Below are 26,877 nucleotides of genomic sequence, written 5' to 3'. Positions count from 1 at the left end.
TGTTGCTAACCAATACTTCTTTGGATTCTGGACAGTCAACATCCACTTGAGAAGGTGTGCTGGTTGTACACCCAGAAAACAGAGTGGCAGGGACGGGAGAGGCGATAAGTTGCAGCGACTGCATTTGCCAAACACCTGGTCACCTGAGCTGCTCGGACCTGGGAAGAGCACAAAACACAGGCCCAACTGAGTCTGCACCTCTGAGGACTACCCGAGTACCTTAACCTGAGCGGCTTAGACCTGGGAAGTGCATACAACCCAGGGCTAGCCTCAGACAGTTCCCGGGAGAGCAACCTAGAGCCTAAGCAGTGTAGATAGGGAAAGCACCCACACCGTGAGTGGGGACAAACCCAGTGTGGTGGAGATAGCACGAGCACACGCTAGTGTTGTTTGTTTGCAGTGTCCCCTCCCTCCCCACAGCACGGCTGAACAAGTGAGCCTAAACAAGTGTACGCCACCGCCCCCTTGGGTCAGGGTGGAAATTAGACACTGAAGAGACCAGCAAACAGAAGAAGCTAAAACAGAGGGAATTGCCTTGGAAGTGACAGGTGCAATAGATTGAAACCCTGTGGTTAGAACGACTACACAGGAAGGGGCCTATAGCTCTTGAGAAGTGTAAGCTGGACCAAGGAACTATCCAAAAATGAACTGGCCCCACACTGCCCACAACACCACCAGAGAAAGTCCTAGATATATTTTTACTATTTTTATGATCATTCTTTAATTTTTTTTATTTTTAAGTCCTCTATTACTCCTTTAATTTTTATTTTTATAACCTACTATTACTTTGCAAAAAAAAAGAGAGAGAGAGACCCTATTTTTAAAAGCAAACTTCATATATATATATATTTTATAATTTTTGTGACTTTTTTCTTTAATATTGTATTTTTGAAAATCCAACCTCTACTCTAGATTTTTAATCTTTGCTTTTTGGTATTTGTTATCAATTTTGTACCTTTAAGAACCCAATCTTCAGTACCCAGTTTTACTTGGGAGCGAGATTACTGGCTTGACTGCTCTCTCCCCCTTGGACTCTCCTTTTTCTCCACCAGGTCGCCTCTATCTCCTCCCTCCCTCTTCTCTTTTCTAGCCAACTCTCTGAATCTCTTTGTGTGTTCCTGACGGTGGAGAACACTTAGGGAACTGATTACTGGCTGGATCTGTCTCTCTCCTTTTGGTTCCCCCTTTATCCTCCTGGCCACCTCTGTCTCCTTCCTCCCTCTTCTCTTCTCTGTATAACTCAGTAAACATCTCTGAGTGGTCCAGACTGTGCAGCACACATAAGGAAGTGATTACAGGCTAGCTTGCTCTCTCCTCTTTTTAGTCCACCTCATCTCATTTGGGTCACCTCTAACTCCCTCCTCCCTCTTCTCTACTGCATGTAACTTTGTGAACCTCTCCAGGTGTCCTTCACTGTGGAGAAACTTTTCATCTTTAACCTAGATGTTTTATCAATGGTGCTGTATAGATGGAGAAGTCTTGTGACTACTGTAAAAATAAGACTGAAAACCAGAAGCAGGCAACTTAAGTCCAAATCCTGAGAACACCAGAGAACTCCTGACTCCAGGGAACATTATTCGACAGGAGCTCATCAAATGCCTCCATATCTACACTGAAACCAAGCACTACCCAAGGGCCAACAAGTTCCAGAGCAAGATATACCACACAAATTCTCCAGAAACACAGGAACATAGCCCTGAGCTTCAATATACAGGCTGCCCAAAGTCACTCCAAACCCACTGACATCTCATAACTCATTACTGGACACTTCATTGCACTACAGAGAGAAGAAATCCAGTTCCACCCACCAGAACTCCGACACAAGCTTCCCTAACCAGGAAACCTTGACAAGCCACCTGTACAACCCTACCCACAGTGAGGAAATGCCACAATAAAGAGAAATCCACAAACTGCCAGAATACAGAAAGACCACCCCAAACACAACAATATAAACAATATGAAGAGAGAGAGGAATACCCAGCAGGTAAAGGAACAGGATAAATTCCCACCAAATAAAACAAAAGAGGAAGAGATAGGGAATCTACCTGAGAAAGAATTCTGAATAATGATAGTGAAAATGATCCAAAATCTTGAAATAAAAATGGAATCACAGATAAATAGCCTGGAGACAAGGATTGAGAAGATGCAAGAAAGGTTTAACAAGGACCTAGAAGAAATAAAAAGGAGTCAATATATAATGAATAACGCAATAAATGAGATCAGAAACACTCTGGAGGGAACCAACAGTAGAATAATGGAGGCAGAAGATAGGATAAGTGAAGTAGAAGATAGAATGGTAGAAATACATGAAACAGAGAAGAAAAAAGAAAAATGAATTAAAGAAATGAGGACAATCTCAGAGACCTCCGGGACAATGTTAAATGCCCCAACATTCGAATCAGAGTCCCAAAAGAAGAAGACAAAAAGAAAGACCATGAGAAAATACTTGAGGAGATAATAGTTGAAAACTTCCCTAAAATGGGGAAGGAAATAATCACCAGAGTCCAAGAAACCCAGAGGGTCCCAAACAGGATAAACCCAAGGTGAAATACCCCAAGACACATATTAGTGAAATTGACAAAGATCAAACACAAAGAACAAATATTAAAAGCAGCAAGGGAAAAACAACAAATAACACACAAGGGGATTCCCATAAGGATAACAGCTGATCTTTCAATAGAAACTCTTCAGGCTAGAAGGAATGGCAGGACATACTTAAAGTGATGAAGAAAATAACCTACAGCCCAGATTACTATACCCAGCAAGTATCTCATTCAAATACGAAGTAGAAATCAAAAGCTTTACAGACAAGCAAAAGCTGAGAGAATTCAGCACCACCAAACCAGCTCTCCAACAAATACTAAAGGATCTTTTCTAGACAGGAAACACAAAAAGGGTGTATAAACTTAAACTCCAAACAATAAAGTAAATGGAAAAGGGATCATTCAGTTCAGTTCAGTTGCTCAGTTGTGTCCAGCTCTTTGCAATCCCATGAATCGCAGCACGCCAGGCCCCCATGTCCATCACCAACTCCCGGAGTTTGCTCAGATTCACGTCCATCGAGTCAGTGATGCCATCCAGTCATTTCATCCTCTGTCATCCCCTTCTCCTCCTGCTCCCAATCCCTCCCAACATCAAAGTCTTTTCCAATGAGTCAACTCTTTGCATGAGGTGGCCAAAGTAATAATGACCTTAAATGTAAATGGGTTGAATGCCCTAACCAAAAGACAAAGACTGGCTGAATGGATATAAAAACAAGACCCCTATATATGTTATCTACCAGAGACCCACCTCAAAACAAGGCACACATACAGACTGAAAGTGAAGGGCTGGAAATAGATATTCCACACAAATAGAGACCAAAAGAAAGCAGAAGTAGCAATACTCACATCAGATTAAAAAGTCTTTAAAACAAAGGCTGTGAAAGAGACAAAGAAGGACACTACATAATAATCAAAGGATCAATCCAAGAAGAAGATATAACAATTATAAATATATATGCACCCAACATAGGAGCACTGCAATATGTAAGACAAATGCTAACAAGTATGAAATGGGAAATTAACAATAACACAATAATAGTGGGAGACTTTAATACCCCACTCACACCTATGGATAGATCAACTAAATAGAAAATTAACAGGGAAACACAAACTTTAAATGATACAATAGACCAGTGAGACCTAATTGATATCTATAGGACATCTCACCCCAAAACAATGAATTTCACCTTTTTCTCAAGTGCACATGGAACCTTCTCCAGGATAGATCTCATCCTGGGTCATAAATCTAGCCTTGGTAAATTAAAAAAACAACTGAAATCATTCCAAGCATCTTTTCTGACCACAATGCAGTAGGATTAGATCTCAATTATAGGAGAAGAACTATTAAAAATTCCAACATACGGAGGCTGAACAACATACTGCTGAATAACCAACATATCACAGAAGAAATAAAAAAAGCAATCAAAATATGCATAGAAATGAATGAAATTGAAAACACAACCAACCAAAACCTGTGGGACACTGTAAAAGCAGTGCTAAGGGGAAAGTTCATAGCAATACAGGCATACCTCAAGAAACAAGAAAAAAGTCGAATAAATAACCTAACTCTACACCTAAAGCAAGTAGAAAAGGAAGAAATGAAGAACCCCAGGGTTAGTAGAAGGAAAGAAATCTTAAAACTTAGGGCAGAAATAAATGCAAAAGAAACAAAAGAGACCATAGCAAAAATCAACAAACCCAAAAGCTGCTTCTTTGAGAGGATAAATAAAATTGACAAACCATTAGCCAGACTCATCAAGAAACAAAGGGAGAAAAATCAAATCAACAAAATCAGAAATGAAAACGGAGAGATCACAACAGACAACACAGAAATACAAAGGATCATAAGAGACTACTATCAGAAATTCTAAGCCAATAAAATGGACAACTTGGAAGAAGTGGACAAATTCTTAGAAAAGTACAACTTTCCAAAACTGAACCAGGAAGAAATAGAAAATCTTAACAGACCCATCACAAGCACAAAAAGTGAAACTGTAATCAGAAATCTTCCAGCAAACAAAAGCCCAGGTCCAGATGGCTTCACAGCTGAATTCTACCCAAAATTTAGACAAGAGCTAACACCTACCCTACTCAAACTCTTCCAGAAAATTGCAGAGGAAGGTAAACTTCCAAACTCATTCTATGAGGCCACCATCACCCTAATACCAAAACCTGACAAAGATGCCACAAGATAAGAAAACTACAGGCCAATATCACTGATGAACATAGATCCAAAAATCTTTAACAAAATTCTAGCAATCAGAATCCAACAACACATTAAAAAGAGCATACATTATGACACAGTGGGCTTTATCCCAGGGATGCAAGGATTCTTCAATTTCTGCAAATCAATCAATGTAATACACCACATTAACAAATCAAAAAATAAAAGCCATATGATTATCTCAATAGATGCAGAGAAAGCCTTTGACAAAATTCAACATCCGTTTATGATAAAAACTCTCCAGAAAGCAGGAATAGAAGGAACATACCTCAACATAATAAAAGCTATATATGACAAACCCACAGCAAACATTATCCTCAATGGTGAAAATTGAAAGCATTTCCCCTAAAGTCAGGGACAAGACAAGGGTGCCCACTCTCACCACTACTATTCAACATAGTTTTGGAAGTTTTGGACACAGCAATCAGAGCAGAAAAAGAAATAAAAGGAATCCAAATTGGAAAATAAGAAAATTCTCCCTGTTTGCAGATGACATGATCCTCTACATAGAAAACCCTAAAGACTCCACCAGAAAATTACTAGAGCTAATCAATGAATATAGTAAAGTTGCAGGATATAAAATCAACACACAGAAATCCCTTGCATTCCTATACACTAATAATGAGAAAACAGAAAGAGAAATTAAGGAAACAATTCCATTCACCATTGCAATGAAAATAATAAAATAATTAGGAATATATATACCTAAAGAAACAGATCATGGCATCTGGTCCCATCACTTCATGGGAAATAGAGGGGGAAACAGTGGGAAAAGTGTCATACTTTATTTTTGGGGGCTCCAAAATCACTGCAGATAGTGACTGCAGCCATGAAATTAAAAGACGCTTACTCCTTGGAAGAAAAGTTATGACCAATCTAGATGGCATATTCAAAAGCAGAGACATTACTTAGCCAACAAAGGTCCGTCTAGTCAATGCTATGGTTTTTCCGGTAGTCATGTATGGATGTGAGAATTGGACTGTGAAGAAGGCTGAGCACCGAAGAATTGATGCTTTTGAACTGTGGTGTTGGAGAAGACTCTTGAGAGTCCCTTGGACTGCAAGGAGATCCAACCAGTCCATTCTGAAGGAGATCAACCCTGGGATTTCTTTGGAAGGAATGACGCTAAAGCTGAAACTCCAGTACTTTGGCCACCTCATGCGAAGAGCTGACTCATTGGAAAAGACTCTGATGCTGGGAGGGATTGGGGGCAGGAGGAGAAGGGGACGACAGAGGATGAGATGGCTGGATGGCATCACTGACTTGATGGATGTGAGTCTGAGTGAACTCTGGGAGTTGGTGATGAACAGGGAAGCCTGGCATGCTGTGGTTCATGGGGTTGCAAGGAGTTGGACATAACTGAGCGACTGAACTGAAAGAAACAAAAGACCTATATATATATAAAACTATAAAACATGGTGAAAGAAATCAAAGAGGACACTAATAGATGGAGAAATATACCGTGTTCATGGATTGGAAGAATCAATATAGTGAAAATGAGTATACTACCCCCAAAGCAATCTACAGATTCAATGCAATCCCTATCAAGCTACCAATGATATTTTTCACAGAGCTAGAACAAATAATTTCACAATTTGTATGGAAATACAAAAAACCTCGAATAGACAAAGCAATCTTGAGAAAGAAGAATGGAACTGGAGGAATCAACCTGCCTGACTTCAGGCTCTACTACAAAGCCACAGTCATCAAGACAGTATGGTACCGGCACAAAGACAGAAATATAGATCTGTGGAACAAAACAGAAAGCCCAGAGATAAATCCACACACCTATGGACACCTTATCTTTGATGAAGGAGGCAAGAATATACAATGGATTAAAGACAATCTCTTTGACAAGTGGTGCTGGGAAAACAGTCAACCACTTGTAAAAGAATGAAACTAGAACACTTTCTAACACCATACACAAAAATAAACTCAAAATGCATCACAGATCTAAATGTAAGACCAGAAACTATACAACTCCTAGAGGAGAACATAGGCAGAACACTCTCCGACATAAATCACAGCAGGATCCTCTTTTACCTACCTCCCAGAATATTGGAAATAAAAGCAAAAATAAACAAATGGGACGTAATTAAAATTAAAAGCTTCTGCACAACAAAGGAAACTATAAGCAAGGTGAAAAGACAGCCTCCAGAATGGGAGAAAATAATAGCAAATGAAGCAACTGACAAAGAATTAATCTCAAAATTATACAAAGAACTCCTGCAGCTCAATTCCAGAAAAATTAACGACCCAATCAAAAAATGGCCCAAAGAACTAAATAGACATGTCTCCAAAGAAGACATACAGATGGCTAACAAACACATGAAAAGATGCTCAACATCACTCATTATCAGTGAAATGCAAATCAAAACCACAACGAGGTATCATTTCACATCAGTCAGAAGGGCTGCTATCCAAAAGTCTACAAGCAATAAATGCTGGAGAGGGTGTGGAGAAAAGGGAACCCTCTCACACTGTTGGTGGGAATGCAAACTAGTACAGCCACTATGGAGAACAGTGTGGAGATTCCTTAAAAAACTGGAAACAGAACTGTCATACGACCCAGCAATCCCACTGCTGGGCTTACACACCGAGGAAATAAAAATTCAAAGAGACACGTGTACCCCAATGTTCACTGCAGCACTGTTTATGATAGCCAGGACATGGAAGGAACCTAGATGTCCATCAGCAGATAAATGGATAAGAAAGCTGTGGTAGATATACACAATGGAGTATTACTCAGCCATTAAAATGAATACATTTGAATCCGTTCTAATGAGGTGGATGAAACTGGAACCTATTATACAGAGAGAAGTAAGCCAGAAAGAAAAACACCAATACAGTATACTAAGGCATATATATGGAATTTAGAAAGATGGCAATGATAACCCTATATTCAAGACAGCAAAAAAGACACAGATGTATAGAACAGTCTTTTGGACTCTGTGGAAGAGGGCAAGGGTGGGATGATTTGGGAGAATGGCTTTGAAACATGTATAATATCATATGTGACACGAATCACCAGGCCAGGTTCAATGCATGATACAGGATGCTTGGGGCTGGTGCACTGGGATGACCCAGAGGGATGGTATGGAGAGGAAGGTGGGATGGGGGTTCAGGATGGGGAACACGTGTACACCCGTGGCAGATTCATGTTGATGTATGGCAAAACCAATACAATATTGCAAAGTAATTAGCCTGCAATTAAAATAAATAAATTTATATTAAATACATAAACAAAATGAGTAAGACAATGGGGAAAAAAGAGAAAGTCTGTAGTTTAGACTATTAGATTCACATCTTTTACTCATTTGAATTCTCCAGTATTTTCCATGGCAATGTGTCTGCATGTAGACAGACATCTCTTCTGACTGTAGACTGCTGAGAAAGTTTAATTCTGGTGCAGTGAATGGAATCAGTTATTTCTTTAGAATATGTCAGTGTGGTAACGAAGTAGGATTTTCCCTAGAATAATTAGACCTGGAAAATGCCAAGAGGAAATAAATTCTTAATAGCTTCTGGACCCTGAATATATTACCATATGTGAAATAGATCACCAGTCCAAGCGCAATGCATGAAACAGGGCATTCAAAGCCAGTGCACTGGGACAACCCAGAGGGACGGGGAGGGGAGGGAGGTGGGAGGGGGTTCAGGATGGGGGACACATGTACACCTGTGGCTGATTCATGTCAGTGTATGGCAAAACCACTACAAAATTGTAAAGTAATTAGCCTCCAATTAAAATGAATAATTTTAAAAAGGAAAGATTATAAAACAAAATAAATGTTTAAAACTAAAGCAGATACTAATTATGCCTTCAAAAAGTAATTAGTATAAAATTATTAAATCATGTTTATTTTTATTGTGCAGCAGAGAAGAAAATATAGCAACATTTACTGTTCTCTAAAGCACTCAGTTTTATTCCAGCTTGATTTTTGCTATTTTCTGACGAACAAAACAAAAACATGAACAACAAAAAAAGTTCAGCTTAAAAAACCCTCAAATAAAATTCTTTATACAATCTGGAAAAAAAAAAAGAATGTGGATAAATACATAAGTAGGAATATAAAATATGAAGATACATAATTCAGTAAGCCTATGAATAAACTAGATAACTGATATTAGACAGAAACATTCTTTTATATAACCACTTCTGTACTGGTTTCTTTCCTACTCTAACAGCTTGTATTTCTTGTCTATGATGGGCATGGGTACATTTCAGTTACGTTCAGTCGCTCAGTTGTGTCCAGCTCTTTGCGACCCCAAGGACCACAGCAGGCCAGGCCTCCCTGTCCATCACCAATTCCTAGAGTTTACTCAAACTCATATCCATTGAGTCGGTGATGCCATCCAGCCATCTTATCCTCTGTTGTCCCCTTCTCCTCCACCTTCAATCTTTCCCAGCATCAGGGTCTTTTCAAATGTGTCAGTTCATCACATCAGGTGGCCAAAGTATTAGAGTTTCAGCTTCAACATGAGTCCTTCCAATGAACATTCAGGACTGACTCCTTTAGGATGGACTGGTTGGATCTCCTTGCAGTCCAGGGGACTCGCAAGAGTCTTCTCCAACACCACAGTTCAAAAGCATCAATTCTTTGGCACTCAGCTTTCTTTATACTTCAACTCTCACATCCATACATGACTACTGAAAAAACCATAGCTTTGACTAGAGGGACGGACCTTTGTCAGCAAAGTAATGTCTCTGCTTTTTAATATGCTGTCTAGGTTAGTCATAGCTTTTCTTCCAAGAAGCAAGCATCTTTTAATTTCATAGCTATAGTCACCATCTGCAGAACACCCACAAACTTCAAGCTTTAAATATCTGAACCAGTTAAGATATTCTGGAAGTAGTATTGCATAGTTACATTGTAACACATTTATCAGGAGCCATGCCCAATGGATATTTTTTTCTTGAGACCTATTTCTATTCTTAACAAGATTTTGAGAATTTCTTCAACGTTGAATACTTCATGGAGTATTTCAGAGTATTAGTCATTGATTCCATTTATCTGAATCACAAATTTTAGTTTTCTGGCCTGGAGTTCTGTTTCAACTGGGCACATTTCCCAGGAAATAATGAGTATTTGCTTAAACACACAGTATCTGTGATCTTTTTTCCTTTGAGATTCTTTTATAGGAGAACCCTCTGTTATTAATAGCCTGGGGCAAAAGTTCTGTAAGTGAGACTGATTGGATAGCTTTCCTTTTTAAATTTCCTAACAAATGACACATGGTATAACATAAATACCCACACTCTCCAAAGATGTCATTGAAAAATCCTTCAAGAAATCAGACAGAATGTTCAGTTCAGTTCAGTCGCTCAGTCGTGTCTGACTCTTTGTGACCCCATGAATCACAGCACGCCAGTCCTCCCTGTCCATCACCAACTCCCGGAGTTCACTCAGATTCATGTCCATCGAGTCAGTGATGCCATCCAGCCATCTCATCCTCGGTCATCCCCTTCTCCTCCTGCTCCCAAACCCTCCCAGCATCAGAGTCTTTTCCAATGAGTCAACTCTTCGCATGAGATGGCCAAAGTACTGGAGTTTCAGCTTCAGCATCATTCCTTCCAAAGAAATCCCAGGGCTAATCTCCTTCAGAAAGGACTGGTTGGATCTCCTTGCAGTCCAAGGGACTCTCAAGAGTCTTCTCCAACACCACAGTTCAAAAGCATCAATTCTTCAGTGCTCAGCCTTCTTCACAGTCCAACTCTCACATCCATACATGACCACAGGAAAAACCATAGCTTTGACTAGACGGACCTTAGCCGGCAAAGTAATGTCTCTGCTTTTGAATATGCTATCTAGGTTGGTCATAACTTTTCTTCCAAGGAGTAAGCATCTTTTAATTTCATGGCTGCAGTCACCATCTGCAGTGATTTTACATAAGAATAATTCACATAGGACACAATCGTCCTTACATCAAGCCAGAAGCAAGCTCAGCCTGCCTTCTCTGTCACCGTCCAAGTTAAATGCAAAGTCTCTGTGTAAAGTCATGCTTTTCATAGCATGACTGTGATTTCTGCCAGTCTTGCACTTGAATCTCATTTTCAGCTCTTTCTATAAATGGACAGTTCCCTCCTCACCCAAATATTCTCAGAAGGCTACCTGGAAAAGTGATACTCACAATGATGACTTTCTTTTTGCAATGAACTTAAAAAAAAAAAAATACAAAACACCAGTACTTATATGTGGTGTGGGGAGAAAGGGCTGGAATTGAGGGTGATCCTCGAAGAGGGCTTCAGCCTTACCCATAAAAGGTCTCATTGTTTGTGAGACAGATGAATAGACATATTATCACATTAAGTTGAAACAATTCACATCCCTGCACCTTCTCTCTGCTCTAGGCTGCCTGCTGCCCATGCCCCGGTGTCGCTGGGTCCTTAGAGTCCTGCTCCCACTGCCCCCTCTTGGGGTTAATATTCTATTGTATTTGCCTTGGATCAAGAGACTGTATGAAAATACATGTCTGTTTATATATATTATGAACCCTGTCTTTTAAATTAAGTACATCAAACTTTCCTGTTTTTTATTTCTAAGCCTGCCTTGGCCTCTAGAATTCCAGTGTGAGTCTAGCACTTCAGAGCCCCAAAGCACATTTATTTCCTCTCTGACTCCCTCCTGCCGCCGAGTCCTAGCTGCTTCCTTCTGTTGTGCGGTTCAGCAAACCACGCCTTCCTGGGGAGCCTCTGCCTCCAGCGCAGCGGATGGATTGCCTCGATCTCATTCAACCACTCAGCTCCCTCTACCCTGATACCCAGCCTCAAGGGTGATGTGGATATCTGCCGGGAAAAAACAAATGGAAAACAAGCCTCTCTTATGAGACAGAATCGCCTTAAGAGCATTGTCTCATAAGAAGGCAAAGCAAGAGTTGGAAATAGTATTTTTATAATAATTTTATGTTAAAACATAAGTGACTGGATCGATGGAAAGAGCACCTACAGTAGCTTTCTAATTTGTCTTCTTCGATCTCTCTTCTCTCTCAGATCCATCTGTCATAATGTCATTATCAAGACACTGATAAAACAGACTTGATTTTAAAATATAATTGCTCTGATGAGGAACCTTTGTTGGGTCAATATTATCTACCAAAGCAAGTCTCAATCCCTTAGCCTAGTGCAAAGATTCTTTTAAAATCCGGTGCATGCTGCTTTTCCAAGTCCATCTGCATTCCCGGAACCGAAGACTCCAGGCTGCAGTCGTGCAAAACGATCGAGCAGCAAACAGCCCTGAAGCTGCCAGATGCCACCACTCCCTTGCCTTCTCTGTCCCTGTGCTTGCTGACAAAGGCCTGTGGCCGCCTCTTCACTCGCTGAACCCCTACTAATTCTCCAGCGCCCCTCCTCTGTAAAGGCCCACCTAAGTAGGATTGACCACTCCCCCCCTCTGCATCCTTGAGCCTTAGGCTCAGATAAGCACGTAATTCATCACAACAAATTCTGATTTATCCTGTACAGGTCTTTCTTTCTTTACAGCCTATGCGATCCTTGAAGGGCAAGATCATACTGTGTTCACTCATAATCTCGGTGACTAACATGGAGTCTATTAACACATTTAATGTTCATTTTACCAGTGAATGAATCACTCATTCATAGTGAATCAACATGAATCAATCATTCATTCAGAGAATGACCAGACAGAAAACCACAATCACAGAACACTAACCAATATAATCACATGGACCACAGCCTTGTCCAGCTCAGTGAAACTAGGAGCCACACCATGTAGGGTCACCCAAGATGGATGGGTCATGGTGGAGAGTTCTGACAAAACATCCACTGGAGAAGGGAATGGCAAACCATGTCAGTATTCTTGCCTTGAGAACCCCTTGAACAGTATGAAAAGGCAAAAAGATAGGACAATGAATGATGAACTCTCCAGGTAGGTAGGTGCCCAATATGATGAGATGGTTGGATGGCATCACCGACTCAATGGACGTGAGTTTGAGTAAATACTGGGAGCTGGTGATGGAGGCCTGGCGTGCTGCAGTCCATGGGGTCACAAAGAGTCAGACATGACTGAGCGACTGAACTGACTGATTGAAAATGATCATTTTGTACTGTCACAAGAAAGACTTGCTCTTATCACTATTATTAATAAGCTGTTGAAAGGACTCTGCTATCTCAGTCACAGAAGGGACCCTGAGAGATCACTAGGGTAATTTCTCCCTGATCCTTACATTTCAGGCTGCTCAATTCTCAGAGGATTTCTCCAACCTACCTATCTCCCTGGAATACTTAGTATTCAGTATTAGACAGCAATTACTAAGTTGCCCACCAGCTTTACTGTTGTGGGAAACCCTTAATTTGTTGTCTCATTCTCCTCAATCCTCTTTCAATCCTTCTGTCAACTGGTCAGCAATTAAGGGTCAAAAATGGGCCACCCCACTTGGTATATAGTACTGAATCCAGGGCTCTTCTTTCTCCATGTTGTTGGAGAGCTGGAAGCAGGAGAGAAATTCAGGATGAGGTCAAATAAGGACAAATGAATTAGAGAAAGGAAAAGTCCCTATGGCACGATTAGAAGGGAAGGGTGATGGACAGGTTGTCAGGTAACAGTTCTAAGGAAAATACAAATACAGAAACAGAAGAAGAGGATGGCTAAAAGGAACATACTGTAATGGCTTCCACATTTTTTTCTGAGAATGAGACTCTCACTCATAAGCTTGTGGTAGAGACAGTTGTCTGGTGCAGCACTCACTCTGCTAACAGACCCCAAGCTCACAGGGGACTGCAGTACGTCCAATAAGGACGTACTGGCAATTTCTCTGGTCTTCTGGGGCTGGAACTAAGTACTGGCAAATAAGATACAAGTGGAAGTGATACATGGGGCTTCCGGAAGTGCATTTAACATGAAAATGTGCTTTCTTAGAGTTTATTTCTTCTGGTTGTGTAGAATGCAGATGTAATGACCGATTTCAAGAAGTCATTTTGGACTGTGAGGAAACATACTCAGGAATGGTAGAGTAAGACAGGAAAAGTCTGACTCCCTGACCCTGAGATCCACCAGACATGCAGAGCCATAGCGGCGGAACCTGCCGGGACCGCCTGCCTCCAGACCTCCAGTGTAGCAGAGAAATCAACATCTCTTATGTTTGGAGAAAGTGGAAATAGCGACAGATTTCAGTTTCCTGGGCTCCAAAATCACTGTGGATGGTGACTGTAGCCATGAAATTAAAAAATGCTTGCTCCTTGGAAGAAAAACTATGACAAACATAGACAGTGTATTAAAAAGCAGAGACATTACTTTGCTGACAAAGGTCCATATAGTCAAAGCTATGGGTTTTTTCAGTAGTTATGCATGGATATGAGAGTTGGACCATAAAGAAGGCTGAGCACCGAAGGATTGATACTTTACAACCGTGGTGCTGGAAAAGACTCTTCAGAGTCCCTTGGACTGTAAGGAGATCAAACCAGTCCATCCTAAAGTAGATCAACCCTGAATATTCACTGGAAGAACTGATGCTGAAACTGAAGCTCCAATACTTTGGATATCCGATATGAGGAACCGACTCATTGGAAAGACCCTGATGCTGGGAAAGATTGAAGGTGTGAGGAGAAGGGGGCGACCGAGGATGAGATGGTTGGATGGCATCACCAACTCAAGATATATGAGTTTGAGTGAACTCCGGGAGACGGTGGAGGACATTTCCTGTCTTTCTGTGCTGCCGTCCATAGGGTGGCAAAAAGTCAGACGTGACTGAGCGGCTGAGTAACAATGTTCGGATTTTCACTTCTTACAATGACCAACACTTCTGAGGTTTCAAAAATTAAAATAAGGAACATTTTAAACTGAAAGCTGTAAATGATATATACTGCTATGAAGGGAAACTATATTGGTTTTTCTATGTTGCTTTTTGATTAGTGTGATGTGTGTGTGCTCAGCTGTGTCTGACTCTTGGTGACCCCATGGACTACAGCCTGCCAGATTCCTCTGTCCATGGGTTACCTCAGCAAGAGCACTGGAGTGGGTTAGCTCCGCCTCCTTCTGTAATTCTGTTTTTAGGACCTTGCATACCTGGATCCTCATCCCTGATCCCTGATCCTTTAGTAACTAGACCTGGAATCTTGAGGAAGTCATACTCTTTTGACCTTAGTAAAATGAGAATGTTACTAGATACTAAAGTTCCTTCCAGCACTAAAATTCGGTGAATTTAACCATACATTTCCTTCAGTGGCTTTCTTAGTGCACTGTTGCAGTCTGATTTCTGTGAACTCAAAAGCTGTTAAAAGAGGTAAAAGGAGTTAGTAATGTAGTCCGTCTGGTCAAGGCTCTGGTTTCTCCTGTGGTCGTGTGTGGGTGTGAGAGCTGGACTGGGAAGAAGGCTGAGCGCCGAGGAATTGGTGCTTTTCAACTGTGGTGTTGGAGAAGACTCTTGAGAGTCCCTTGGACTGCAAGGAGATCCAACCAGTCCATTCTGAAGGAGATCAGCCCTGGGGTTTCTTTGGAAGGAATGATGCTGAAGCTGAAACTCCAGTACTTTGGCCACCTCATGCGAAGAGTTGACTCATTGGAAAAGACTCTGATGCTGGGAAGGACTGGGGGCAGGAGGAGAAGGGGACGACCGAGGATGAGATGGCTGGATGGCATCACTGACTCAATGGACGTGAGTCTGAGTGAACTCCGGGAGATGGTGATGGACAGGGAGGCCTGGCGTGCTGCGATTCACGGGGTCGCAAAGAGTCGGACACGACTAAGTGACTGAACTGAACTGAATGTAGTTCTTATGTGGCTACTTATGACATGACGTGACTAATAAACATAAATCCCATAGAAGAATAGGACAGATAATGCTGAAACCACCTTTCTCGTATGTTTCCATAATGGCCTTTCCACGAGCGTAACATGGCTTTCCTCGAGGTACACACGTTTGGTTTCACGTTCATTCCTTACAGATGCTGACTGAGCCCATGCGAGTGGAGGAGGGGAAAGAAAATGCATCTTCCTGGTGCCAAGCACTGACTTGAATACAGCAGGTGATTTTGCTGAACATATGAGTAAGTGAAGGAAGATTTGTATAAAAAAATGACAGTCCTAAGAGAAAATGATAGCTAGTTTTACAACTGGTAACTTGAAATCTTGTCTCTTTTCTTTGTAACACAGATTTTAATTAATTTGTGATATATTCATGAGTCAGAAAAACTTGAGAAATTCTTGATAAGTTTTACAAGCTTTACTGGCTTTTAGGTTGTTGCCAGCTTAAGAGAGTCATCATGAAAAAATAGGGGGGCGCACTTCAGGCTGTCTTGGATCAAATGCTACTGTTCTGTCTCTGGACTGTGGCCTGTACTCAGGGTGCCTCCATCCCATTCCAGGAGGCTGGGAGGATGGTCAAGGATGCGAGGACTGTGTCATCTCTGAGGCCTCTGGCTGGGAAACCCCACCTACAGCCCTTCTCCTAGTGAGGGTAGACCAGGGCCATCAATGAGAACCAGGGGCCACCCTCACTCCCTGCAGTCCTGCAAACCATCGGAACGAATACACGTCTCCTCACACATCTTCCTAACAAAGAGCAAATGAGTAAAGTGACAAAGCGTTCATGGCTTTAATCCCAATCACAAAGGTATTCCCCTGTTCTTTGCCCTAGACTCTGTTTCTACTCCTGAGTAGGGATAAGAGCAGCTGCTCCCTGAAAGGCAGGCGCAGAGCTCCTGTTCTTTTTCCTGGTCCCTAGGCGCAGAGCTCCTGTCCCTTCTCCTGGTCCCCAGGCGCAGAGCTCCTGTCCCTTCTCCTGGTCCCCAGGCATAGAGCTCCTGTTCCTCTCCTGGCTTTCCCAGGCAGAGAGTTCCTGTACCTTCTCCTGGTCCCCAGGCGCAGAGCTCCTGTCCCTTCTCCTGGTCCCCAGGTGTAGAGCTCCTGTCCCTTCTCCTGCCTTCCCCAGGTGCAGAGCTCCTGTCCCTCTCCTGGTCCCCAGGCACAGAGCTCCTGTCCCTTCTCCTGGTCCCCAGGCGCAGAGCTCCTGTCCCTTCTCCTGGCTTCCCCAGGCACAGAGCTCCTGTCCCTTCTCCTGGTCCCCAGGCATAGAGCTCCTGTTCCTCTCCTGGCTTTCCCAGGCAGAGAGTTCCTGTACCTTCTCCTGGTCCCCAGGCGCAGAGCTCCTGTCCCTTCTCCTGGTCCCCAGGTGTAGAGCTCCTGTCCCTTCTCCTGCCTTCCCCAGGTGCAGAGCTCCTGTCCCTCTCCTGGTCCCCAGGCACAGAGCTTCTGTTCCTCTCCTGGTTCCACCCTCCCTACTGTCCTGCAGGGGCGCCCTAAAATCAACATCATTGAACGCCTCACGCAGAGCAAGAGCTGGTCTGAGTGTCATTTATAAACACCTTCCTCATGGAGACTCATATCAAATTATGTCTCAAAAAGAGATAATAGGACTTTGAATACAAAGAAGTAAAATATCAGTATTGAAGAACATACCGCAGTACCCTGGGGTTCCACATACTGTCTTCATGAGTACTTGATGTTCTACGATTTTGGAGAGTCCAAAGTCAGCTAAGAAGACAAGAAAAAAATTAATGAAATGAGTATTTTCTCAGCTTTTATAAGATGACAGATTACTATTTTATTATTCAAAACAAGACTTGTTTGTTTTTGTATTTGATATTGGGGTGGATATAGAGGACAGTCATCTGGGAGTGTAAACTAAAAAAACTAAATAATAATTTAAGTCTGGCATTAAAGTGGAAAATTTTTTACCCCATGACTCCAATATATATTTTTTGTTTTCTCTGTAATTACTAGCTTTTAGTAAATAAGCTATTTCTTCTGGAATTAATAGATGCGATGGATATATTTTGTATAATGTTAATTCTAAGATTTGAAACTAACTCTAAAGGACAGCATAGAATTACTAATAAAATCAGAACTTTAATCCATCTAAGAAATCAAATAAAAAAATTAGACTTTCATAAATGTCAAGAAAATGAGCAGAAATATAAAAGGTTTATTCTGCTTCAAAATAAACGGTTTCATTCTTTAGTGTATTTGATGGATAAGAATTTACTTTCATATGAGGAACATGTAACTTTGTGCAAAGATCCTTTTTATTTATTTCTCAGAATGTTACCTAGATAAAACATGACCAGAAGTTGCTATCATTACACTCTCTTTGCTGGGCTACATCTCCCTCACCCAGGAAACCTGAGGAAACAGTTCAAGGGCATTCTTCAAGAGAGGCAGGGGCAGAACTGATGCCATTGTGGACTTCAAAGATAAACCCACATTTCCATGGAGGTGCTGATCCTTATCAGAGAAAGCAGCAGGAAGTCCTTAGAAAGGAAGGCTCTCCCTGCTAAATTAGTATCTATCCATCCATTTAAAGAAATCTCTTTAAGGATAAAATCTTTGAAAGAGCTGTTAAAGGAAGCAACAAAAGGAAGCCTCCCTGCTGCCCGCTGCCTTTCAGGAGTGAAGAGAGAACAACCTGGCGGCCCAGCAGGACGTCAGCATTTGTCCTTTAGGTTCTTGTGCTCATAAAGCACTTTATGTTGTCTGAGCTTCCCCGTGATATGTACAACTTAATTTTCGAAACTGTTAACATAGATGCAGTGAACTCATCAGGTTAGCATTATAAAAGACAGCGCCAAAAGAAGAGTGCCCTTCAGAGGGTTTAGAACAGGTTCTCCAAAGGAGATTTCATCCAAAATAAATTTTATAATTATTTTGGTAAACAAAGATTTGCTTTGTAAGGGACAAGGAAAGTAAAATTTAATATACATTTTTTTCTAAAATGGTAATTTACTGATCTCTCTGGGTAGATCAGAACTTTCCAAATCATCTCTGTAGTTATTCAAGGTCTTATTGGGAAAAAAAAAAAAAAAAACACACAAATCAAGGTTTCCAAAGTCAAATAAGGTTTGGGAAGAGCCTTACAGACACAAATTTAGATGTTAAGCCCACACATTAGCACTTCTAACTTTCTGAAAGCCCTGCAGACATAAAGCGTGGCTTAGCTGTGACTCAGAGTTCCCTGACTGACTTGACCAAACCTAGCACCTCCACACTCAACCCCCAAGGGGGTCATCCACACTTGTTCACTGAGAAAAGGCATTCCGTGGAGTTCATGTTGAGAAATACAGATCTCAACTTATCTCTGTTCATATAAACAAATGACTCAGAGCCACAGTACACTGACACGTTCCAAGCATTTTGTGTCAGAGTTCTTCATTATCTAAAATTAAGCTCCAACTAACTTGTGATAAAAGTTGGTAACCAAAAAGAAGTGTTACATAATCTGTGATTTTCTTCTATAATAAACTTATCTTCAAAATATAAGGTCACCTCCTGAAGTGCCTGTCTTTTCCAAGGGCTGTGATCCCTTTTTGTGTCCAACTATAAAGTACCAACGTGCACACATATTCAAGTTGATATTCTAGGAAAGAGTACAGATTTCCAAAACAATGTATTATTCCTTTACAGACTTTGCTATTAGAGGAAACTGAATGGAGACAAAACTGGATAGAGCAATATTTACAAATTCCATGGAATAAATTTCTTTTGCTTTGGGAACAGGGATCATAAGACCTCAGGAAACACCCTTACCAATTTTGAGTGGCGCATCTGGTGCTGGAGTTGCATAGAGAAGATTCTCTGGTTTGAGATCACGATGGACAATCCCATTTTCATGTAGGTACTAAATTTGGACAATAATGAAGTAACAGTCATGTAATTATATTTATGGGGCCAATGTTTATATTTAATCTTTCCAGAATTATAATAATCTTTACTAAGTTATACAATTCAAACACACACATATTAAAATTTAAAAATAAACACCATAAAGGTGAATGAGTTTTAAATTATGTGTCATTTGAGATAGCTTATACACAGTTTCCTAAAAATGAAATGCAATTTAAATTATATAGAAGTGATTGCCACAAATAAAATATTTACTTTTTTCAGAGAATATTAGTTACAGTTCTCATATGCATATTATCATATCAGCTCAAATTGGCTTATTATTATAAATAATAAAGTCAACATGCCCTGTGTTGAAATTTGTCTGATTTACTATCTGAAATACATAATTCTGTGTGTCATCTTAGAAGCTCACAACCATAGCAAAGACTTCATAATTATTGTTTGAACAGACATTTAGACGTGAGTAATTACTATAGAGAACTACCTTTAATATGATAACAATTGTTTAATGACAATAAATGCTCTCATAGGCTCTTTGAAGTTTAGTATACCTAGCTATCATTGATATTATCTTAAAGATGACCTCTAACATTCGTTTTATTATCTTTTAAATTCTTTTGTAAATCATGTGTAATCACACATGTAGCACATTCTTGTTGTGAATGTTAAAGTTCTACCTGACCCTGCTTCTCCTCCAGGGGAAGTCTATGTCCTCTCCAAAAGCAGTCATTCATCAGTCTGAAATGGTCTGAACTTTTCTCTATGCATTTACAAATATGAGTACATGCATACAAAGAAATATACCTGATTTTTCCATTTTATTACATAAATGTATCACTAATAAAAATTTTCACAGTGCTTTTTTTTTAACAACATGTTTTAAAAATATTTCCCATATGTTACCACAACTTCTTTTATTTAACCCTTGTATTCATTTTTTGTTGGATATATCACTTTTTATTTTGCTATTTCCACTTTGATGGACATTCAAATTTCTAGCAATTACAAACAATGCAGTAATAAGCCTTCAATACTTGGGAATGTGAGCATTTTCGCTGATATTCTCCAGGATAGATGCCTGAAAGCAGGTCCGGTGTGGTCACAAAGTGTACAGACTTTTAACTTTAATATGTACTGCAAAATCACTTTCCTAAAAGACTCCAACAACATTTACTCACATAAAAGTGTAAGTGTATACATTTTCCTAATATCTAAATAGCAAATTTATATTCTTAACTTCTGCTGAGCTGGAATATAAAAATTATGTCATAAGTTTGATTTAATTTCTCTTTCTCTGTTTACTATAGTCTAGCTTCTTTTTATACACTTTCCTTTTTATAAACTGCCCATTCAAATCCTTTGCCTGTCTTTCTGTTGTGTTAAGAGAAAAAGTTGCCATGGTGCTGCAGCTTTTCTCCTTTCCTGTGGCATAGAGGAAGGGAGGAGGTCGTTCTTTCTTTCTACTCAAGCCAAGTAAAAGGGGATAAAAAGCTTGAAGGTCACCTGACATGTGTCACTTAGTGGTCTGAGGAAATGGACTGATACCTGGCTCACTCATGAAAAACTGGAAAACAGCTGGAGCAGGTGACTGAGGGGACAGGGTCTCAGTGAGACTCAGCTGGCCTCACCTGACAGCTGGACAGAGAAGCATGTTTCTCACGGACCTGGAGTGGACTGTGCAGAAGGGGACTGGACACGGGTCCCCTGAGGAGGTCCTTGTCATGACCCGGAGTGGACTGTGCAGAAGGGCATTGGACACGGGTCCCCCGAGGATGTCCTTCTGCTGGAGTGCCTCCCGCGGGGGTGATGCCACCTCATCTCAGCATCACAGAAAGCAGAACCTGAGGGCAGTGACAGGAGGCAGCTGAAGAGCCACTCAGATCGCCTGGAGTGAGAGAACTGTCCTGCAAGGAGTCCCTGAAGAGCTATCAAAGGTGTCCCACAGGGGAAAACAACAGGCATTTGTAACCTGCCACAACCAGAGATCACTGTACCAGCTCACCAGTACCAGCCCAGGAAGACCAAGCTTTAATCCCCTATTTCCTATCCTGCTCCCTATCATCGCCTTTGCAGCCCAAGCCTGCAAGAACCACAATCAGCATGTAGCTGGTTGGAAAAGAGGAAGAAGAAAAGCAGAAACCAACAGGAGTCCCTACCACTATGTTTATGAATTACAGATCCCAAGGTGGGGGAGGCAAGAAATTTAAAACTGGGTGAGTCTAAAATTTTGGTCTTTTCTTGAAAAGATGCTCAATAATCACTAATTATTAGAGAACTGCAACTCAAAACTACAATGATGTCCCACTTCACACCAGTCAGAATGGCTGCCATTAAAATGTCTACAAATGACAAATGCTGAAGAGGTTGTGGAGAAAAGGGAACCCTCTTACACTGTTGGTGGGAATGTAAACTGGTATAGCTACTATGGAGAATAGTATGAAGGTTTTTCAAAAACCAAAACTGGAATTACCATATGATCTGCAATCTATTCCTGGGCATATATCTGGACAAAACTACAATAAAAAATGACACACGCACCCCTGTGTTCATAGTACAATAGCCACGCTACGGAAACAACCTGAATGTCCGCTAACAGGTAAATGGACAGGAAGACGTCGAACACACACACAAAGCAATGCTACTGAGCCATGAAAGACAAAGCAAGGCCATCCGCACAGCATGGGTGCAGCTAGAGACTGTCATACCAAGCGAAGGGAGTCAGAAAGGTACCATATGATATCACTTACATGTGGAATCTAGACTACGACACAAATGAGCTTATGCAGGAATTAGAAACAAACTCACAGAGAGAAAAGATTTGTGACTGTCAAGGAGGGGGGTGAGGGATGGACCAGGAGTTTGGTATCAGCAGATGCGAAGTATTACACACAGAATGCATAGACAGGGCCCTACTGCACAGGCCAGGGAACTGCATCCAGTATCCTGCGATAAACAACAACGGAAAGGAGTATAAAGAAGAATTATTTTTTTATATTCTGAATCACTTTGGTGGACAGCAGAAAGCAACACAACATTGTAGGATAAAGAGGCTACGAGATCCTTACAAGGTCCTAACTGGATGTCATGGTGGTGGGTTCAGGTCTGGGCACCCGCCCGTGCAGGATTCCCAAGCACGAGCTCAAGGACCACTTAGTGCTTGGCTGTGTAGTGTGGGGATGAGATGGAAATAAAATGAAGGACAGCAGGGGAGAGTGCTGGTGGAGGGACAAGGTGTTTAGTAAGATGGGGGGAGAAAAGAGTGATAGAAGGCCACATTCAGCCTCAGATCATACCCTGGAAGGAAACACCGCACCCCTGAGGGGGACATACTATATCCTGTATACCTAGAGTGTGAAAGGCAGAGATGTGAGTGTCTCATACAAATAGCTTTGGAATATAGCTAAGAATTGCACAGATCAATACAAAGCATTGATTTTCTAACCCAGTTTAGAAGCTCCATAACTTGGAAAAGAAAATGACTCTGAAAACAGTGGCACAGCAACAGAAAATGAGATGAAGGGACAAGTGTTGGTTCAGCTAAGTACTAATTATACAAAGATTTTCATTAAATGTTGTTCTGGCTTTCTTGAACAAAAATGGTGGTTATGTGTTTTAAGTGCAAATTTTAAAAAAGCAAGACAAAACAAACAAAACATCAGTTGGCACTCCAAAAGGAGAGCTAGACAGATAAGAGAAGAAAAGTTTTATAGAAAATAATAGATCTAGGAGTCACGCACTACCAGAGGAACCAACCGAAAAGCCAATAATACAATGAATGCCAGTAGTCCTGACCCTGACTTTAATTTTTATTTTTTTTGACCCTGACTTTTAAAGGCAGAGGCAAGGATCATTTGCTGTAAGTGACTTGGTGGCGAAAGACTATTAATGCTCATGATGTAATCATCCACACGTACGGGAGACTTTATTGACAAAATGGCCATTTTATTTTTGCTTAGACCCACTGACTGCCTTTGATCAATAGTTACTACTTGTAACCTTTACATTATTTCCAGTTGGGAAGCCAGGAAGATGGCAAACATGGAGTATGATCTCCTGCTTCCCTCAAGGAGACACAGCCACGCTTCTAGGGCACCAGTTCTCAGACTTTCTGGTCTCAGAACTTCTTTACAGCTAAAATTTTAAGAACCTCAAAGAGCTTTTGTTTATGTGAGCTCTACCTAGCATTTAGTTACTGTGCAAGCAGTTAAAACTGAGAAATCAAAAAATTACTTTTAATTTAAAAATAAAACAATAAACTCATGGCAATATACACATTTTAAAATATAAATAACTATTTTCTAAGATAAGAAACTAGTTAGTACTATACCACTGTTTTAAAGTTTTCCAAATTTCTTTAATTTCTGGTTTTACAGAAAACAGCTGGATTCTCATACACACTTCTTCTTTCTCTAGCATAAAATCACATCCCATGTTGTTGCTGTTCAGTCCCCAAGTTGTGTCCAGCTTTTTGTGACACTATGAACGGCAGCACACCAGGCTTCCCTGTCTTTCACCATCTCCCAGAGCCTGCTCAAACTCATGTCCATTGAGTCGGTGATGCCATCCAACCATCTCATCCTCTGTCATCCCCTTCTCCTCCTGCCTTCAATCTTTCCCAGCATCACGGTCTTTTCCAATAAGTTGGCTCTTGGCCAAAGTATTGGAGCTTCCGTTTCAGCATCAGTCCTTCCAGTGAATATTCAGGGTTGATTTCCTTAAGGATGGACTGGTTGGATCTCCTTGCAGTCCAAGGGACTCTCAAGAGTCTTCTCCAGCATCATAGTTTGAAAGCATTCTTTGGTGCTCAGCTTTCCTTATGGTTCAACTGTCACATTCATACATGACTACTGGAAAGTAAGGAGAAATGCTTTCATATTATGCTGAAATGGTTTTGACTTCACAGACCCTCTGAAAGGGGTTTCAGTGACCCTTAAAAAATCCCTAGAATATCTTTGAAAAATTCTATTTTATAGCATCAGAAATCATAAAAGCCAACCCTGAATGTTTGTTTGAGGGACTGATGCTGAAGCTGAAGCTCCAGTACTTTGGCCACCTGATGAGAACAGCCAACTCACTGGAAAAGACCCTGATGCTGGAAAGATTGAAGGCAGGAGGAGAAGGGGACAACTGAGGATGAGATGGTTAGATGGTATCACCAACTCAATGTACATGAGTTTGAGCAAGTTCCAGAAGACAGTGAAGGACAGGGAAGCCTGGCGTGCTGTAGTTAATGAGGTCACAAAGCATCAGATATGACTGAGCGACTGAACAAGAACAAAGAGCTGTATAATAGGAACACTGCTTCTTATTTTCAAACTAGGTTTTAAATAAATATACACTTCTAATCTCAGCAAATCCTAATCTTATTTTGATACGTCAAGATCCCTGCACATGGAGAAGTGGGGAAGAAAAGGATATTAATGGTGAAAAATGCTTCTCAAAATTGTGTACTCATAGGAAAATGCATTAAAACATTTTACCATATCATATGAATGACATAGAACTGATTACGAAATACCTAAGCACAAAGATGATCCAGTGGATACTGGCAATTTGACGTCTGGTTCCTCTGCCTTTTCTATAACCAGCTTGACCATCAAAAAAGCAAGAGAGTTCCAGAAAAGCATCTATTTCTGCTTTATTGACTATGCCAAAGCCTTTGACTCTGTGGATCACAATCAACTGTGGAAAATTCTGAAAGAGATGGGAATACCAGACCACCTGACCTGCCTCTTGAGAAACCAGTATGCAGGTCAGGAAGCAACAGTTCGAACTGGACTTGGTTCCAAATAGGAAAAGGAGTGCGTCAAGGCTGTATATTGTCACCCTGCTTATTTAACTTATATGCAGAGCACATCATGAGAAACGCTGGGCTGGAAGAAGCACAAGCTGGAATCAAGATTGCTGGGAAAAATATCAATAACTTCAGATATGCAGATGACACCACCCTTATGGAAAGTGAAGAGGAGCTAAAAAGCCTCTTGATGAAAGTGGAAGAGGAGAGTGAAAAAATTGGCTTAAAGCTCAACATTCAGAAAACGAAGATCATGGCATCTGGTCCCATCACTTCATGGGAAATAGATGAGCAAACAGTGGAAACAGTTGTCAGACTTCATTCTTTTGGGCTCCAAAATCACTGCAGATGGTGATTGCAGCCATGAAATTAAAAGATGCTTACTCCTTGGAAGGAAAGTTATGACCGACTTAGAGAGCACATTAAAAAGCAGAGATATCACTTTGCCAAAAAAGGTCCGTCTAGTCAAGGCTATGGTTTTTCCAGTGGTCATGTATGGGTGTGAGAGATGGACTGTGAAGAAAGCCGAGCACCAAAGAATTGATTCTTTTGAACTGTGGTGTTGGAGAAGACTGTTGAGAGTCCCTTGGACTGCAAGTAGATCCAACCAGTCCATCCTAAAGGAGATCAGTCCTGGGTGTTCATTGAAGGACTGATGCTGAGGCTGAAACTCCAAAACTTTGGCCACCTCATGCAAAGAGCTGACTTATTGGAAAAGACCCTGATGCTGGGAGGGATTGGGGGCAGGAGGAGAAGGGGACAACAGAGGATGAGATGGCTGGATGGCATCACCGACTCAATACACATGAGTTTGGGTGAACTCTGGGAGTTGGTGATGGACAGGGAGGCCTGGCGTGCTACGACTCATGGGGTCACAAAGAGTTGGACACGACTGAGCGACTGAACTGAACTGAAAGCACAAAGAAATAGACCTTATCAAGGTACTGTCTATCTTAGCTGCAGATTATTTAAATCATGGAGATTCAACATAAATAGACAAGAGGATTAGAAAAACTAAAAAGTAAGATTATTGGATATTCTAGAATAAGCCATCAGGGAAGCCCATTCTAGAATAAACCAAGTGTTAGAGGTAATAGCAATTAAAGTAAATCAAGGACAAGCAAGGAAACATTGAAAATCTGAACAATAGTTTGGGAGAAGACCTACAGTGTCTTCTATATAAATCCAACAATTTAATAGGAGGAAATAATGAATCTGACAAAAATTGTAGCAACTAATTACTGAAGTTAATCTTGAGTAACAGTAACTTTTAATAAAGAAACTGGAAGAGCAAATAACCATATGTGTATGAATTTAATTAAAACTGTGGAATAAAAAGAAAAAGGAGGAGGAGAAACAGACAGCCTCAGCGGCAGAGAAGCACACAACTAATTTATGGGCTCAATTTTTGGAAAGTGCATTCTCTTTTTAGAAAGAAAGCATTAAATGACAAGTATAATTTTATCTGTAGACTAATCAAAATAGGAAACAGATACTTTTTAAGGATCTTATAATAATAAATTGTATGCCTTGGTACCAAAGGCATATCTTAGCTGAATTCTGTTTTAATATCACACTGTTGGTTTTGATCAAGGATAATACAAGAAATAAGGCATATAAAGTTTTGAAATATTGCTTTTGAAATGGTTGTTAAGGAGTAACATCATGAGAGGTGCTGTG

At 40.8% G+C, this 26,877-nt stretch overlaps 1 protein-coding gene across 1 annotated transcript in view; it reads right to left on the bottom strand.

Moving 5' to 3' along the window:
• CAMK4 (calcium/calmodulin dependent protein kinase IV) overlaps positions 1 to 26,877 on the bottom strand; it is a 272,208-nt gene that overhangs the window by 31,819 nt on the left and 213,512 nt on the right. Inside the window, exons 6-7 of the mRNA XM_052644106.1 lie at positions 19,305 to 19,395; positions 17,181 to 17,255 (exon numbers count right to left, since the gene is read on the bottom strand). Of these exons, the coding sequence (XP_052500066.1) occupies positions 17,181 to 17,255; positions 19,305 to 19,395 (166 nt within the window). The remainder of the gene's footprint in view (positions 1 to 17,180; positions 17,256 to 19,304; positions 19,396 to 26,877) is intronic.

Source organism: Budorcas taxicolor, chromosome 7 (assembly GCF_023091745.1).
Source record: "Budorcas taxicolor isolate Tak-1 chromosome 7, Takin1.1, whole genome shotgun sequence".
NCBI lineage: Eukaryota > Metazoa > Chordata > Mammalia > Artiodactyla > Bovidae > Budorcas > Budorcas taxicolor.
Note: the sequence above shows the minus strand (reverse complement) of the source record. Positions and strands in the feature narration are given on the sequence as shown.